Source organism: Austrofundulus limnaeus, unplaced genomic scaffold, assembly GCF_001266775.1.
Source record: "Austrofundulus limnaeus strain Quisiro unplaced genomic scaffold, Austrofundulus_limnaeus-1.0 Scaffold131, whole genome shotgun sequence".
Taxonomy (NCBI): domain Eukaryota; kingdom Metazoa; phylum Chordata; class Actinopteri; order Cyprinodontiformes; family Rivulidae; genus Austrofundulus; species Austrofundulus limnaeus.
The window spans coordinates 656,865-673,514 of NW_013952533.1; the positions used below are offsets into that span (position 1 = coordinate 656,865).

Genomic DNA, 16,650 nt, shown 5'->3' on the forward strand with positions numbered 1-16,650 from the left:
CACCCAAACCCCTACAATTTTGGGATGCACCTAGTAGCATGACATTTATTAGGAATAAAGACTTCTGAGTTCTGCAGCATTTCTGCGTGTCGGGGTCATTATGTTACCGCTATGCTGTATCTAGTTTTTGTCTTCTTTTTAGTGATAATCCTTTAAAATTGGCGTCTCTACAGACTATGAGGCTGGGTAAGCGACAAAAAGGCAGGAACAGGTAGAAACAGTTGGAAAGGAGGTGTGTGAGTGAGTTGAGGAGGTTTTCCTGAACAGAACTACTCTTTGTGGCTCACTCTGAATAAAACATGACAGCTTGTAGATTCACCATGAAAGCCATGGCGTTCTGGTAGGTCTGCACACACACATAATACATAGTGTCCATGAGACCTTAAGATAAAAATCACWATGAGACTGGGCCTCAGAGCTTCAGCTGTGTTTCATACTTTCTGCTATAAAATAATAATGATAAAGATGGCATTTCTCTCCACAGAAACAGAGCTAGTGTTATAGAAGTAAAAACAATACTGATTACGAAAATGGAAATTTAATTAAAAGGGAACTCTTATAATAAGTTTAGTTATAACAGCTGAGTTTAATTTCTTTTTCACTGTAAACAAAGAAACAGTGGAAGACACCAATTTCAGCACCATCATAAGACTTAAATTTATAATTTCCAATGGTTTTATTCCTACATTGATTCATCAGTATTTCTGCATTCATATCCTCATTCTTCGACAGCTTTATTCAGTTTTATGGCTCTCCTATTGTTCCATATGCTGAGATGGGTGGCATTAATCTTACAATACAGCTTCAGGCTTTCTGTTTCTTAAGTCACCAAGTCTAATACAATCACGGGAGACAAAAAAAAGATTCCGGGATATAATCCATCCTCCATCTGTGTGTTCTTTGCTTTCGTTAAATCAAACCTGATTGTTGGATGGCTGTGATGGACAATATGCCATGGAGCGAGTAATTACACACGAGGCCATGTACAGGCCTTTAATGCACTGATTTAAAAACACCAATGTGTCTGCACTTAGAGCACATCAGGTGAAGCATCTGTTCCCATAAGACCATTTGATCCTTCAGTATGATAATTTGTTTACTTGCCTTTATCTACTGAATGACGKTGGGCTTAGCCCTGCCTCAAGATGGTACTGTTTATACAGATGTTAAGCTTCTGGTTTACAGAGACAATGCTTGAAACTTAATGAAGAAACAGCACGTCTCAGACTGCCATTTACAGTACATCTAAAACTTCTGCTAACCAATTTGACATACTGGTTATTTATGTCCATATCTTTAATTAGTTAGTTTTTTTTTTTCCCAATGGTAATTTTAGAACATAGTTAATTTCCATCTATCCATATTTTTATTACCTTGTTCATTTTGAAGGTCACAGAGAGCTGGAGACTATCCCTAGTCGTCACTTGACATGAGGCAGGGTTCACTATGGGCACCAGTGTATCACAGGGCCACAAAGAGATGAACAAGACAGACAACCACTCACATAGGGATATGTTTTGACAAGTTAAATAATCTAACATGCATGTTTTGGACTGTGGAAAAAGCCAGGAGCATTTGGAGAAAACCCACATAAAAGAGCCTCAGGTAACTGTGCTACCTAGCTGTACATAAAAAATGGTTTATATCATCTATTCCACCCCCGCTAAACCACTGTTTTTGACCTTTGTTTTTCAGGCCTAACTCAGTCTGGCTTTATTGGTCTAAAAGATGCTGATTGTAAATCAACGTTACTTGTTTTGACAAACCAGCTTTGAGTCAAACTTAAGTTTCCATTTCATGGTTCTTTTCAGTTGGACCTGAGACGCCTTCATCTCATAATGGTGAAGYATGCAAAATGAAGGGACAGGGGGTTGAAATTGACCCACCATTGTTGCCTCTGAGTCAGCAAGAAAAGTAGTCACAGAGCCAAATTGGAGTGAGTGGGTGACTTTACGGGCAGCAAGCAGTGTGCTCCATTCTAACCAAGGACAAAAACATTGTAAGGTAGTTTGCATTCATTAACTAATAATGCAAGAAGTTTCTTAACAACTGTCAGGTTCAGAACATTTTAAACATGGTTTGTTACTAAGTAATTTGCTCTTTCAAGTTGTGTTTTTGGTTTGAAAATATTTAAAATATCTCAAGTCTTCCTATAGCATTACTATTGTGCATCGCAATAGTACATCAATACACAACTGATATCAATAAACAATTGATGTTATAACCTCTTCTGGAAACTGAGCCTCTTCTTTGGAACGTAGCATCTTTTCATCTCACTTCGGCTCCTTTATTTAATGACTAATGTCAAACCTTTAGCAACAACTGTGCTGCCGTGTCAGAGTCAAGTCTCTCGCCTGCTGCAGGAACAGCTGTCCCTACCTGCTCGCTCCTCAATTAGTGGCTGCAGTAAGACTTGTGAGGTGTTTGCTCATGCGCAGTCGGACTTGTTTGTTACTCAGAAAAAGGTCATGGACTGCGTGAGGAAGAAAATGCAGCGGACATTTTCTCTGATCAGTGTGTTGAGATCTTTTTTTTTATTTTGTTTTTGTTATTATTAAATGTTTGGGTTGAATCTGCATCTGTGAATTCTATTTGTATCAGAGCAGCACGWGAGCTTCGATGAGTTAGCATGTTGAGCCAACAAGCCACTTTTAATTCATAATTTTAGAGTAATTTTGCTCTCTGTTAATTAAAACAAACGCGGTAAATAATCAAATAAGGACAACTTTATACGAAATATATAATACCCCATTTTGTACATCTTAGACTAATAATGAAGCTAAGAGCACTTGAATAGTTTCTAGTCCACTCTGAGCCTTTTGAAGCAAAAAAAGACCATTCCATTTTCTTTTTTTTAATGTCCWATCAGATTTGATGAAGTGAAAGCCTCATCAGGCTGGTTTTACCCAAAAGAGTTCACCAACTGCTTAGCTAAACCTCCCAAACGTTACCTCATTCAAAACAGAGATTAAATGTTCAGTCCRATTTCCTCTGGGTGTTTTTTTTTCTCCCTTTGTCATCCTTCAAAAGCGTGAGACCATCTGGTTGTGAACATGTTGAGAAGGTGATTCATGGGAAATGTCACCTGTTCCTTTGCCATTTCTGTCAGACTGTGTCATCGCTACTACTTCTGAAATCACTGTTAAATAGAAGAAATGCCCCAGTTTTAAAACAGATTTAAAAGAAAAAGTGTCTGCTGAAGCTGGCAGTAGCTTTACAGGGCGGGAGCTCCACCAGGGACACCAACACATCACTGCTGTCAAAAACAGCTTCATTCTGTAAAAATCGGTTTCCAAGAGCCAACTTAAAAAAATGTGTAAATTTTAATTTTGAATGTGTTCCGACAGGATTTGATGGGCCAAATGTCTCTGACAGTGTTTCTGCTCCTAAAGATGTGACGATTCCTCAGCTTTTATTCCCAACTGAATCTCTTATTACTGTATGAGATTTCCATCGAAAACAAATGATGTGTTTTTATAAGCCTCTATGTTCATTCTGTCCTTTTCACTCCACCATCAGTCATAATCATTCAAGGATGAGCTTTTCACAGATACCTGTCGTGCTGTCACCATCAAGCTATTAAAGCCTATTATTTCTGTCTGCCATTGCACACGTTCTTTAGCTTTGTTTGGATCAAACAGTGTCATCTATCAGCAGGTGGAGATTGAGAAACTTTATTTTTAAACCATATGTTTCTACAGCCATGACATGTTTGTTTTTACTTTTTCTCAGTTATTTCAGAACTTTATATTTGATCTTGCCTATTTACTCTTYGCTTCTATAGTGAGTTGAGATGATTATTATATACGTCTTATATAACGTGGAAAACTGAAATTAGCATTTGTTTGCACAGAATTATATCAACTTAATCACAACATCAAGAAATCTGACTGTGTTGTGTAAACAGTTAAGTCTGAAACACATTTGTTCATGAAAGATTTTCATTGAGGATTGTTTATTAGCTGGGGCAAGATTAACTAGATGATAGCCTGATAAAAACCAGACCCTTGTCCTTCACTTTGCTTCRWACAAGGGTCTGGACTCTCGGCTATARAAAGTGATTCTTGCTGGAGGCGCGGCCTCTGTTGATGTTTAAAATAATTGGATTGGTTGGCTGCAAGTGCCAGCTCCATTGTGAAGGAGGCTAAGCTAAGAAGCTAACCAGAAATCGTGTGCGCTGCAACCTACTGAGAGGAGAAAAGTACCGAGCCGAACAAGATGGCTGTAAATGAGAGCTGCTGCTTTGTCAGTCAAATTTAATTTAATTTAGAAGCCTTRTCAACACGGACTGGCTTCATTCACTTCCTCCATGACCATTGCTAAACTAACTAGCAGACACTGCACAGAAAATCGACGTCTTTCAAAACTCTGCCTTCTGTTTACTGATTGGTCCAGGTAAAATAAACTACAAGCAAACACTGTGCAGAAAATCGATGTTCTGTTCTCTGATTGACCCAAACAATTCTCCCAAAGAAATCCTTTTCTATGGGAGAAATCCCAGACGGAGCAGTGAAGGGAAACTAGAATTGAGTGGAACTGTGTAGGAAGGCAAGGGCCAGGTTTGCTAGATGATTTAAATATTTAAAGCAGTATAATAGACCTTATAAAGGGATCGATGTGTGAGTGTAGTTATGCCGCTTTTTCAATTATTTTTTGGAGACTATTTAGTTAAAAAACTATAATCAGTTTTTCATCCCAAACATTTGAACTACAGTTGCTTGTTAAAAGCAAGCAATTTATATTAACTTATTTATTTACATAAATTGTCTCTTCATCTTTAGGCTTATATCAACTATACAATACATGTAATGTGATCCAGAGCATTTATAAAAATATATATGTATTATTACAGAATTCAAGCTATAAAAATGCCCGAAACTCACCACCATTATTTCTTGTTTGGCTTATTTCAATAATGTTAACAATGCAGCATTTATAACATCAGTTTAACTAAGAGCTTTTTGTTTGGTTGGTTATTTAGGTGTTTATTAAACTGTTAAGAATCTACACAGCCTGTGAAATTAAGAAAATAAATTGTGTTACTATTCAAACACCTACACTGAAAGGCCAGTTTAGCTCCATGTTTGTACCAGCTGTCTCTTCTTCTTTACTTCCTCATGTGAATAATTCATCCGGTCTGTTTTGCACCGAGGCACCTCGTTCCGCTCCACTGATGGGATAGCAGCCACTATTACTGAGCACACCTATTGACAGTGGTGCAGACAAGTTACTTTAACCTTCAGTTTCCTCTGCAGGGCCGACTCGGGCAGCATCCTGCAGCCTATTTACCCAGAGTAGCACGCTGTGAAGCCCTGAGATTAAATCTCTATCCCACAGCTCAGCATCATTCATTTGTCCAGGCTCACTTGAGGCCTCAATGCCAGCAAACATTGTCCCTGGAGAGAGAGGCGACGCAGCTCTGAGATTTACTCAGCTCGTCAGGTCAGGCTGCTGGGGGAGAACAGATGTTTGGAGGGCTTTGTTCTGCACCCAAGAATGTTTGCGTGTGAGTGTGTGTGTGCATTTCTCTGCAGCTACCTGCCAACTTTCTCCAGTGTTAGTGTGTCTGTACGAGTGTGCCTTTGTCTCCAACTACCTAGCAACGTTGTGCATTTATGTGTGTGTTTATGGCTTATTTGTGTGTGAGTATTTTTCTTTTTGGCAGCTTTCCTGTGCTGGGTTGATCAATGTGCATCTCCTAGCTTTGCCTCTGAGAAGCAGTGGCACAGTGGAAAAATGCTGAGGACATCCACACAAACTCTTGTTTTGAGCAACATCTCAAACATCGACTTATTTCATTTACTGTTATTTGAGAGGGTTTGGATTTCAGGAACTCTTGCAAAAATCATCTCAAAATAAAACAGAGGGACTTCAATCAAGGCAGAGCTTTTAAACAAAACTGCTAAGTATTTTGTTGATAAAATGGCAACTGACATTTCACTCAGACTTTCTTTAAAAAAGTCATTTTCTACCATTTCCTTCCATTTTACAGAGATGACTTTAATGTAGCCTTGGTTTCATTGGTCTACGGCTCCACAGGAGGTGAATACAGTATTTAGGTAAGAGGCACTCATCCAGCAGCTGATAGCTAACAAAAAGCCCTCTGGCATGAATTTCACAGCAGCACTGGGGCTGTGCGTCATCTGGCATGGTTGGAAAACTGCGACATGAAGGACAGCTTTCACAGTTAACTCTCAGTGGGTTTCGACTCCTAACCCAGTCGCTGCTGGCTGAATGCCGGCCCGTGTGTCTGCGGCTGCCTGATTCCTTTCTGATGACGCTCACTTTGTTCCAAAAATGCTTAGAGAAGAGCACAGGAAGTAAGCCAGGTGCTTCGTTTTTATGTAAAACCTTTTGCTATCATTCTTGCATTCACGATTGCGAGGTGTCAGTGGGTTTCTTTTGTAACAAGTGAAGACATTTTTTTTTATTTCACACATTTTCTTTTCAAATGTCTGTTTATGTTTTAGAATATGACTTCATTTTTCAGTGACAGTTGAAATGACATGATTAGTTTTGCTCATAAAAAATAGAGAGAGTCGTGTTTTTACATGACTGCAAAACATCAGTGCTTTCAAGTGCAGCACCCCAGTCAGCACAGACAACAAGTCACCCCACAATCCACTGTAACACTATTTAAAACTTCTAACATAAAAAAACCTAAATCCATTATTTTCTTTTATCACACAATTCACTATGACAGCATCAGTTACACTCACCCTTTCTGATTTTCATTAATTGAAATTTAAACTTTTAATGAAAGAACTGCAGCTCACATCTGTAAACACTTGGACCTGTTTTTGAATTGTTTTTTTATGTTGGTTACTTTAAAGTTAGGGTGACTTATTTTGATGGGCTTTTGCGGATATGTTTATTTTGTAACTTTTTATTGGTTGTATTGATTTTACTGTTGTATTTCTGTATTACAGGTGTCTCTTGCAAATAAGACAAATGTGTTTCAATGAGGCTAACCTGTATAAATAAAGGAAATTAAATTAATGTGCAGGTGGCCAACATGTTTTAGTGATTTGACAAAAAACCTGATTAAATCAAAAGTAAATGTCCCCAATCTTTACTAAAGCATCGTGTTTCATCTCAACAACCCAACTTTAAGAAAAATGAATGCCAACTAGGATATTTTTGTTATGTTTAGAATAATTTCCAGCAGGTAGGCAAGTATACTCAGCACAAAAAGTAAGTAAATTTGTGTTTGGTAGATTATTTGTTTGTTGTAATAATGCTTCTTGGTAATTAATCTTACCAGACACCTGATTGGCAGCACCTAGGGTAAATGCAACAGAAAAAAATGGCAGATTTTTCATGTGTGCAACCCACAAACTCAATTTTACTGCTTATCTCATAAATACATGCTCCTTACAAATATGGCACTATTTAAAATGGAAATTAACAGGCTTTCCAATCGTTTAAGATTTATTTCCAATAAGAATTGTTTCAACAAAGTCTAGCAAACTAAAGTTTACTAATTGTGTTAATTTAAATTAGAGTTGACCAAAGTGGGGCGCACAGGCCAAGGTTTGCCCACCTAACCCTTTGCTTTGGCCCACCAGCAGCTGCACTGGTTACTAGGTTGTAATCTCCAGTCCAGTATAGAACACTATATTTCCATTGACACCCATGTGGAGCTGTAGTGCAGATAGTTTTCACTCATGGTCCTTACATTATCTTTCAATTATATTAAGATTAAACATGATATAAAAGTTATTAAAAGATACATTTAGAGTTGATTTAAGCCCACATTTAGATTTGAGCACTTTTAAAGACCACAAATTTGATCAATTTATGAAAATTCCCGCAAGCCTTTGCAGCCCGATCATGAGTCAAACTTTCTCTAAGTGCACAGACAAAAATAAAAATAAATAAATAAATAAATAAATAAATAAATAAATAAATAAATAAAGTGGACCTTCAAATTGGCTGCTAACTTAATCATAAATAAAAATAATTTCCTTAAAAATATTTATTATTTCATTTGGCCCCCAGATATATTTTCATTTTGACCCTCTAGGGGAAAAGGTTTGGGCACCCCTGGTTTACATAGATAGTTAACTGACAGCCTGAGGTGCGTTTTATTTTTTATTTTTACTTTTTTGGTTCTGCACTGCAGGAACTTTTGCTAAATGTAGTTTACAGAACTTCTTTTGTGAGGTTTTTTAAAACTCCTACTTCACAATGAGGCTTAGTTTAGGTGACTAGTTTAGGTCACTATTTGCAAATGCAACAGTTTTATTAAAATATTACTTCTGATTCCATAAGAGAGACTGTGACACATTATGTTGATTGTTTTCATATTGATATTTAGAAAGTACAGAGACTCTGTAGTATTTCAGCTATCAGATACCAAAAAGACTTAATGAGATACAGTTGAGTTTAATGTAGAAATGAATGCAGACACAAAACCGACTGTTAAAAACAAAATCAAAAATCAACAACATTATGGTTCTTTAAAAAGGGCTGTTTACTTGCTAAATATTAATATACCTGACATTTTGAAAATGTTAAAGAAAAAAAAAACACATTTTCTTGGGTGCAATTTTTGACATGTTTACTTCTGACAGACAAATAAATGCAGTTGTCAGAGCTAGTTATTTTTTTCCAGCTGCAGGCTTTTACAGAGGTTGAGTTATTTCTTTCATTTGCAGACATTGAGAAATTGATTCATGCCTTCATGCCATCGAGGCCAGTGGTTCCCAAACTTCTCAGCTTTTGACCCACAAAATACCAGCAGCAAAGACCTGTGCCCCCAGTTTTTGTTGGTTGATAAACACTGTTTTCACATCAAATAAACAAGGACAATATTCATTATGCTATTTTTGTACATTGTAAGTACACTAACCTTAAACTTTTGTAAAAACAAAGGCAAAAAAGTTGTTGTTATTTGTCATTTTTTTGTGTAATTATTTCAGAAAATAATTTGAGAACCCCAACTTGAGTCCCGACCCCAGCTTTGGGAACCACTGATCTAGATCATTATAGGAAGTCTTTACTTTAGTATTAACCAGGCTTCCTTGCACTGGTTTCCTGTTTATTTTAGAATTTATTCTAAGATTGTATTGTTTGTTTTGAATCAATAAATGAGTTAGCACATTGTTACTCCTCCAGCATTTGAATCTTACACAAAGAGGGTTACAAAGATCTTGGATGTACTAAGAAATAAATTTAAATCAGCGAGGAGTTCAAGGTTTTGCGCTTGCAACACTGCTTTTTAGAGTAGAACTTCTCAACATTTTTGAAAACTTTTTCAAAATTTAAACCAAACTGAATTATGATATTTTTTATACTATAATGTCATTTTTATTTGCATTTTTTCTTTTATTTTTTAAATACATATGCTTTTCATTGCTGCTCTTTTATGTACAGCACTTAGGTAAACCTGTTATTTTTAAATGTGCTCATAACTATATTAGAATTTGTGAAACATAAATAATATTGTCTAATGAGAACAGGATACTGATCAAGATCTGCTTTTGTAAAATCAAATTTGCTTGCTGCTGCATGAGCCAAATAAAAAGCAAATGAAAAAAAAAAMCACCCACAGTTTGTGGCCCACACACAGTGGTGCTTTTTATTCTTTTGCATAATACCTGAATAAATGTAGTTGTTGTTGAGCTTGCTGAAAGAAAAAAAAAAGAATCCTGCCTGCTTTACAATGAGCCAGAGTTTAGTGGAAAGGTTTGTTTGGCCTTCAAAGTACACCATTACAAAATGTGGCTGTGATGAAATTAAAAATAATTAAAAACTACTGTGAAACTAGAGCTGATAAAAAAATGAATTCCACTTGAAAGTGCTATTTTACCTCCACATATTGTTGTACAATGCAATGTATTTATCTAATAATGAATACAGAGCGGCTCCATGCAACATTTATAGAATTTGCGGATAAAACTGATTGATGTCTTTTGACGACGGCTTCCCCTTAAGCAGAACCCCAGTGTTATGGCTGGATTAAAGTTTAAGCTTTAAGTACATTTAAGCACTAAGTACTTTACACTTGCTGCCCGGGGGAGTTTCTTTAAAAGTCTTCACTAGCTATATTTGACATCTTAGAGAAGATGAGGCATGCTATCCTCCCCTAAGCTGTTATTCCCTGTAGATGCAGGACAAATTGTGTTTCTATAAAACCAGAAAAGCCCTTTATGTAAGTTTTATTGGGAAAAATGTTGATGATTTAGGTTTGTTTTATGCCACAGCTGAAACACTTTAAGCTTGGTCCACAGAGAAGGGAATCAAATAATCATCATGGCCTTGCCCTGACACACTCATGGGAAGTTTGCTGCTCTCTAAAATACTCTGTTTTATGTGACTCAAATATGTTTTGTTTTATTGTCTTGACAGAAACAGAGGAATTATGTGATCTCATTTGATTTCAAAAGTAACTTTAAAGCAAACAGTTGGGCAATAATGTGTTTGACTGTGCATTTGCCTGTCTGTTAGCAAAATATGCTAAAATGAAGATTTTTTTTATAAAACTCTCAGAAAAAAAGACACTTACTTGTACTGTATTCACTTTTACAGGCAACCCGATTCAAGATGGCTGACACCATTGACTGACTTTTAAAAAATTGAAGTTGCAGTGGCTGAACATCCTCCCCAATAAATACCCCTCGCACAGAAGCATGTGAACCACACATGAACAATTATTGTTGCTTAAAAGTTTGGTGATAACACTTAAATTTGACACTCCCTCACCACATGTTAGATGAAATGTTCTGAATATAAATTTTGGATCAGCATCTACAAATGAACAGCTTCAAGAGTGAAACTAATTCAATACGGAAACCAGAGCGAATAAATTATTATAACTCAGTTTTACAGATGAGTTAAAATTGTATCAGTAGCTGAGAGTTATAATAAACTTGTACTCTTAGTGCTCACAAATTGTGTAAGATATTACATTATTGTGAGTTGTGCACCACCTGATTTTACAAGGTTTGACTAGAACAGCACAAACTCATCATTACACAACATGAAATGCTTTTAGTTTAAAACTGTGGCATATAAGGCAGCAGGTGATTTGGGTTAATTCACAGAATTCTAAGCCATTGGTTACATTAAGAAGTTTCCATTTTGCTTCCTCTTTTATTTATTTTTAATTTTTTTTAATTAAGCTTCAAGGAACGTTTGGACTTTTTTAAGTAACAAACTAAAGTAGGTTGTTTGAATTCAGTTAGCTCGCCTGCAGGGCAGTTTCTTCTTAATCACATTATAATTTATGGAATCAGGCTTTGAACACAATGCTGCCATTCAATCAGTCTGCTTTCCATTTACGTTCATTTACTGAGCTTTTTAGGGACCATATTCATCACTCTTTGTCTCTACTGGAAATATATTAATTTTCACAAAACAGTACCTTGAGCACAATTCGGTCTTTATCGTGTTGAAAGTGGACGGGACAGAAAAGAGAGGTCTGTTCAAGCACTGCCCAGGAGTGATGTCCATAATAACATGGACATAATAAAAGGCTATATGCTACACTCAAAATCAAAAGCTATTGTCTAATTTTAGCCAGCGGGATGTGACAAATCTGTAATTAAAATGGCTAACTTGGTGATAAAACAAAAGCACTTGCTGGGAGACAGAAGATCTGAGTAGATATGGATCTGTCATTAGGCTAAAGAATTGTCCTTTGCCTTTTCTGCTTTTATCTCCCTAATGCGGCAACTTTTCTTCAGGATTAGCCTTTTTTTTCCGGCTTTCTTGGTGAAAAACAAAAGGCCAATCTCTGCAAACGTCCTCATCGGTCACAGCTTGCCTGTTTACTGCAGCAAAAGTCAAGGCCAATGGTTCAGCTCAGAGAGCGACCGATGGTGCGAAGGCACTTTTTGCTTTTAAATTGGCATCGGAATAGCAGTGGCGCTAAAGCTGACGATGGCCTCTAAACTGTGTGTACATAGGTTCTGATTCAATAAGACGGCAACTATAATCATTTTATTATAGTTCTTCAATTACTGATTTCAGGCCTTGGTCTGTAACAGCCACAGTAGTGTTTTCTGTCTTTAATGTGGTCATTATAAGCAGCTGTTTAAACAGGAAAATGGCAACATCTATAAACTAAATCCCCTGTGCTTTGTCACTGCAGGAGCTGAATTTAAAACAGGAGAAAATGACCAAAAGGTGTGATCATTGAAGCAAAATAAGACTGACCATCACATTAGTGAATTCCTGATAGACACAGGTAAGTAATGTGTGTAAGCGTGAGCTAGTGTCGTCACTGCAAAACCCAGTTTCTGTGTGTGTTAGCAGCATGTTGTTCCCTTGGATAAGAAGCTTTCAAGTAAATGAATGAATACATTATGGATTCATGGTTGAGTGTGGTAGAGTTACATTACACTGTATCTGGTAGAGTGCTGCAGAACAATCACGCTGAACAAGGCCAGCAGGACACTGAGAACCCAAGGGGCACCCGAGAGACTCCTGACACATCAAATCATAGAGGAGGCGGAGGGAATGTAAGGTGACATAACGGCAAATTCTTCATCCCTACAAGCTGCACCAACAGCACGCCCACATCCACATAYGCGCACAAATTCATCTTCACTGGCGGACACCCACACACATGCTGCAGATTTACACACGGATAGACAGAGAAATTTCCTTTCTCCGTGTGCGTGTCCTGAGGGTAAAGAAGGCATTCATATTCAGCGAATGATCGGCAGAGGCAGGAGCCGTTCAGATCTATTTTGTTTTCCTAGCCAATGGCAGAAAGCGGTGGCCATTATGACCTTGTGATGAATACAGGGTTCACTTCTCATGGTTTCCTTTTTTTAATGCGTGCACCTAGAATCAAATCTGAAGAAAGCAGAGACGTACTGCATACTGAGAGAGGAAGAACATTCAGTAAGACCTATGTGGAAGCTGCAATATTGCACAAGCATGGTCTGACATCCATTTCCAGGTGCACAGAGTACGGAGAAAGTTTCATTTGTGCCTACTGTCATTTATTCATTAGCTCGCAATCAGATCTCCTGTCTGAGGTGTGAGATGTTATAAATCAGTACACGACTGCACATTAAAAATTCATACTATTCATAATACATAAGCCATGTCATTTATTTATCACCTCTAAATGGGATTTCCTCTCTTCTCATTGGCTCCAACTCAGGAGCCAACTTCTGTTAGCCTGACCAGCAACCATTTTGAGACTCAGCCAGATCTGAGCTAGACAGAGAAGTGTATAGTAAAGCTGCYGCTGGCATTCGGACAGAAGGAGAGAGCTTTTTGCTAAAACGCTGGGCTTTTTGACTGGCATCATCTGGAGTGGAAGCAGCAGGCAGCAAGGCTGCCTGTAGCTGCTGGAACAGTTGTTTGCTGCTGTTTCTCCTGAGCAGTCAATGTAATTGTGAGTAATTAGGCCTTAAAGTGGTCTTGTCTTTTCCCAACTTGGAGCACGAGTCTCAAGGGAGTGCGGCTGGATTTTAGGGAGGGGTGGGGGGTGAATTTCTAAACACCAGCAGCCGATTACAAAATGCTGCTTTCGCCTAAACAGGGTTGTTTGTGCAGAGTCTGGCAGCGTTCTACCAGATGCTAACACCAAACAATAACACAGACTCTGCAGCTGATATTAAATTATACGTTTTTGGCCTTGAGGGCCAAAACACTTAGCACAGATTTGCACAGCTCATTACAATGAATATGTAGCAGTCAAAATGAGGCTCATAAAGATGTGGTGTTTCATATCTGGCATTTACTGCATTACCATGTCAGGTATACTGCGTTCTCCAACAGCACCGTACAGTATTATTATATGAAACCTCATTTATAAACACCGGGTACTCCTTTCTCTTTACAACTCACAATGTTATATTAATGATTTATAATAACAAAGACTGAGCTTGACAAAGTTATGTATTACACGTCTTCATTCAAATGTTTGCTAAACACAGCACTGCTGTTTCAGTGTTAAGAAGCCAGATATTTAATCCAGATAAGCAAAAACAAAAACACAATGAGGGGCACTKTGTACATGAAACTATTTGTATCTTTAGAAGAGTTAATGTCCTGTCCAAACACCATACAGCGGAGCCAGCAACTCCAAAATCCCCAAACCTTTCATTTTTCCATTGACTTCTCTTGGCGCCATACGCTGTAGGACAAACTGGCTGTGTTTTAAGTGGAACTATCCATGTCTAAGTTTTTGTTAATTCAAACATTGTTCATGTTTTTGTTCTGAGCTCGTTTGACATCAGCTGGGAGGACTTACGAGTGGTCGGCTTGTTGCAGTTGTGTCCATGTCTAAAGTACTGAGGATTCTCCACCACAGGTATACGAGTCATTCCGATCACAACAGCATCAGGACCCGCATCCAGAGTACATGGGGTAATAATCCCATGGTTTACATGATGAAGAGGGCTGGCAGAGTCTTCCTCACCACTGATCACAGCTACTGGACCTGTCAGATCAAAAAGAAACTCTGATTTACTTTACGGGTTAAATGCACAGGTTAAATGCTTTATTATAATCTTTTCCTGTCTGTGTTACTGGTGACTGCAATGTCTGACACTTTCATTACACTACATTTAAGGGGATAAAGCATATTTTGATTGGATTTGTATTCGACTTCTTCAGCAAATTTATGAAAAATAACAGTATAATTTAATATAAGCACAGTTATTGTCTTACTATATGATTTAAGTATCCAACACTTGTTTGAAGTGAAACATTTATACTTAAACAAATTGGCAAATTGAAAAAGCTGAATACAGAAGGGTACATAATTTTATATGAACAGAGTTCAACTAAAGTGGCAAAACATGATTGAATTATTGGATTCTATATTGTATTCTAGTAAGGCAATGATAGCAAGTACTTTCATTTAAATCGATAACTCAGTAACTCAGGTTGTGAAACAACAAAGTGTTTTATTGACTAAACTTGACAAAAGATTAAATTTGTCTTATATCAAGATGTTGATTCAACCTTTGAATTCCACCCACCTTAAAATAGATATTTTACAAACAAAGCAAACAGTTCACTTTTTATGAGAGCTGTTAATGTTGCAACGTACTAGCCATAAAAAAATAAAATAAAAATAAAAGCTTCCTACTCAACTCAAGACCAACTCTTGAGAACACAGGACTGGAGCTGAAATCCCAAAATATTCTCATTGTGAGTTGTCTGGTGCTGATTAACTGAATCATTAACAAGTGACAGGTCTTAAAATGCTCAATTATAAATTATAAATGGACCTGTCTTTGAGTTGTGGCATGAGCTTAAACAAAATGGAGTCAAACATGTAACTTAAACCAGTGGTTCATAACCTTTTTAGACTTGTGCACCCCCCGAGCCAATTTGTCATACCACTGGTACCCACTCAGTCAAACGTAATGTTTCTCCAAAACTATAAAAATATTTATTTAATCCACTAGAACATTTAATTCTCAGGCATTGTNATACCACTGGTACCCACTCAGTCAAACGTAATGTTTCTCCAAAACTATAAAAATATTTATTTAATCCACTAGAACATTTAATTCTCAGGCATTGTATTTCTTTTTTCAACTCAAATTAAACATAAAGATAAATATGTTGCCTTGAAAGTGAATAATTAAATAAATTTAAATAAAAAAAATAAATAAATAAACCTGGTTATGGCAGGTGCAGAAAACAGCAGCATGCAAAATACACTGTATTGTCCAAAATATGTCAGAAACTCGCCCAAAAGAGCAAATTTCGTACATTTTTGTGTTAATTCCATGATTCCAACGGCAATTTCCACATTGTGGAAATCATAGGGCCCTGCATATCAGTCCTATTTTTATTATTATTTTTACACACCTGGGAAATTTTTCCACACACACCCTGTAATATCCTCGTATACCCCAGAATATACCCCTAGGTGGGAATCACTGAATTAAACTACACTAGATTTTTTTATTTTATTTTTTTGTTACAGGCCACTCTTTTACTTTTTAAATCGTCACTGTTATAAACATTGTATTTTTGTGAAAATCATCGTAATGCATAGATTTATGCTTTGTGTTTTGCATTATGTTTTCATTTTTTGTTATACATAACTTTAATGTTAATTGAAGAAGATTAACACCTTTGTCCATATTTAACTGTTCTAATGTATTCTGAAATATCACACTCTTGGTGCCAATGTTGATCTTTTATAATAAACATAAAAAAAACACGATGTTGCAATCTGTTGCAAACTCTACAACCAGAATGACACCATTATTCAGAAACACCGATGTCTGTTTAGGAAAAAGTAATCCTCATAAACTGATAACTTATCAACCTCTTGAAGCGTTGTCACATTTCAGAGTGGGATATTTTAACCACTACCCATTGTTGCTTGTCAAATAAATGAACTGCATGTTTTAGTCAAAAGTGCTCATAAAACTTTAGCCTAACAGTGCAGTTAATAAAAGCCTTGTGAACAAGGAGGGGAAGTCGTGATAGTTTCAATAAATATAAACAAACAGAATCAATGAGTGTTGAGGTCATCAAAAAGATGAATATGAATAACGCCGCTGTCACTAAAAGTAGATAAACTAGCATAAAACAAGTAAAATTAAATTTGCAGCTTTTCATTAAAAACGATTCCTCATCTTTCTGACAGCAGTTATCTTTCTTTTGATGTGCATTACCATTGTTGATATTAAATTTATGTTTCAGGGAGGGGGGGGG

General features: G+C 36.9%; 1 protein-coding gene across 1 annotated transcript in view; it reads right to left on the reverse strand.

Moving 5' to 3' along the window:
* ntrk3b (neurotrophic tyrosine kinase, receptor, type 3b) overlaps positions 1–16,650 on the reverse strand; it is a gene marked incomplete at its 5' end in the record, with an annotated part of 265,513 nt that overhangs the window by 45,389 nt on the left and 203,474 nt on the right. The window contains 1 exon segment of the mRNA XM_014015557.1: positions 14,219–14,407. Coding sequence (XP_013871011.1) covers positions 14,219–14,407 — 189 coding nt within the window.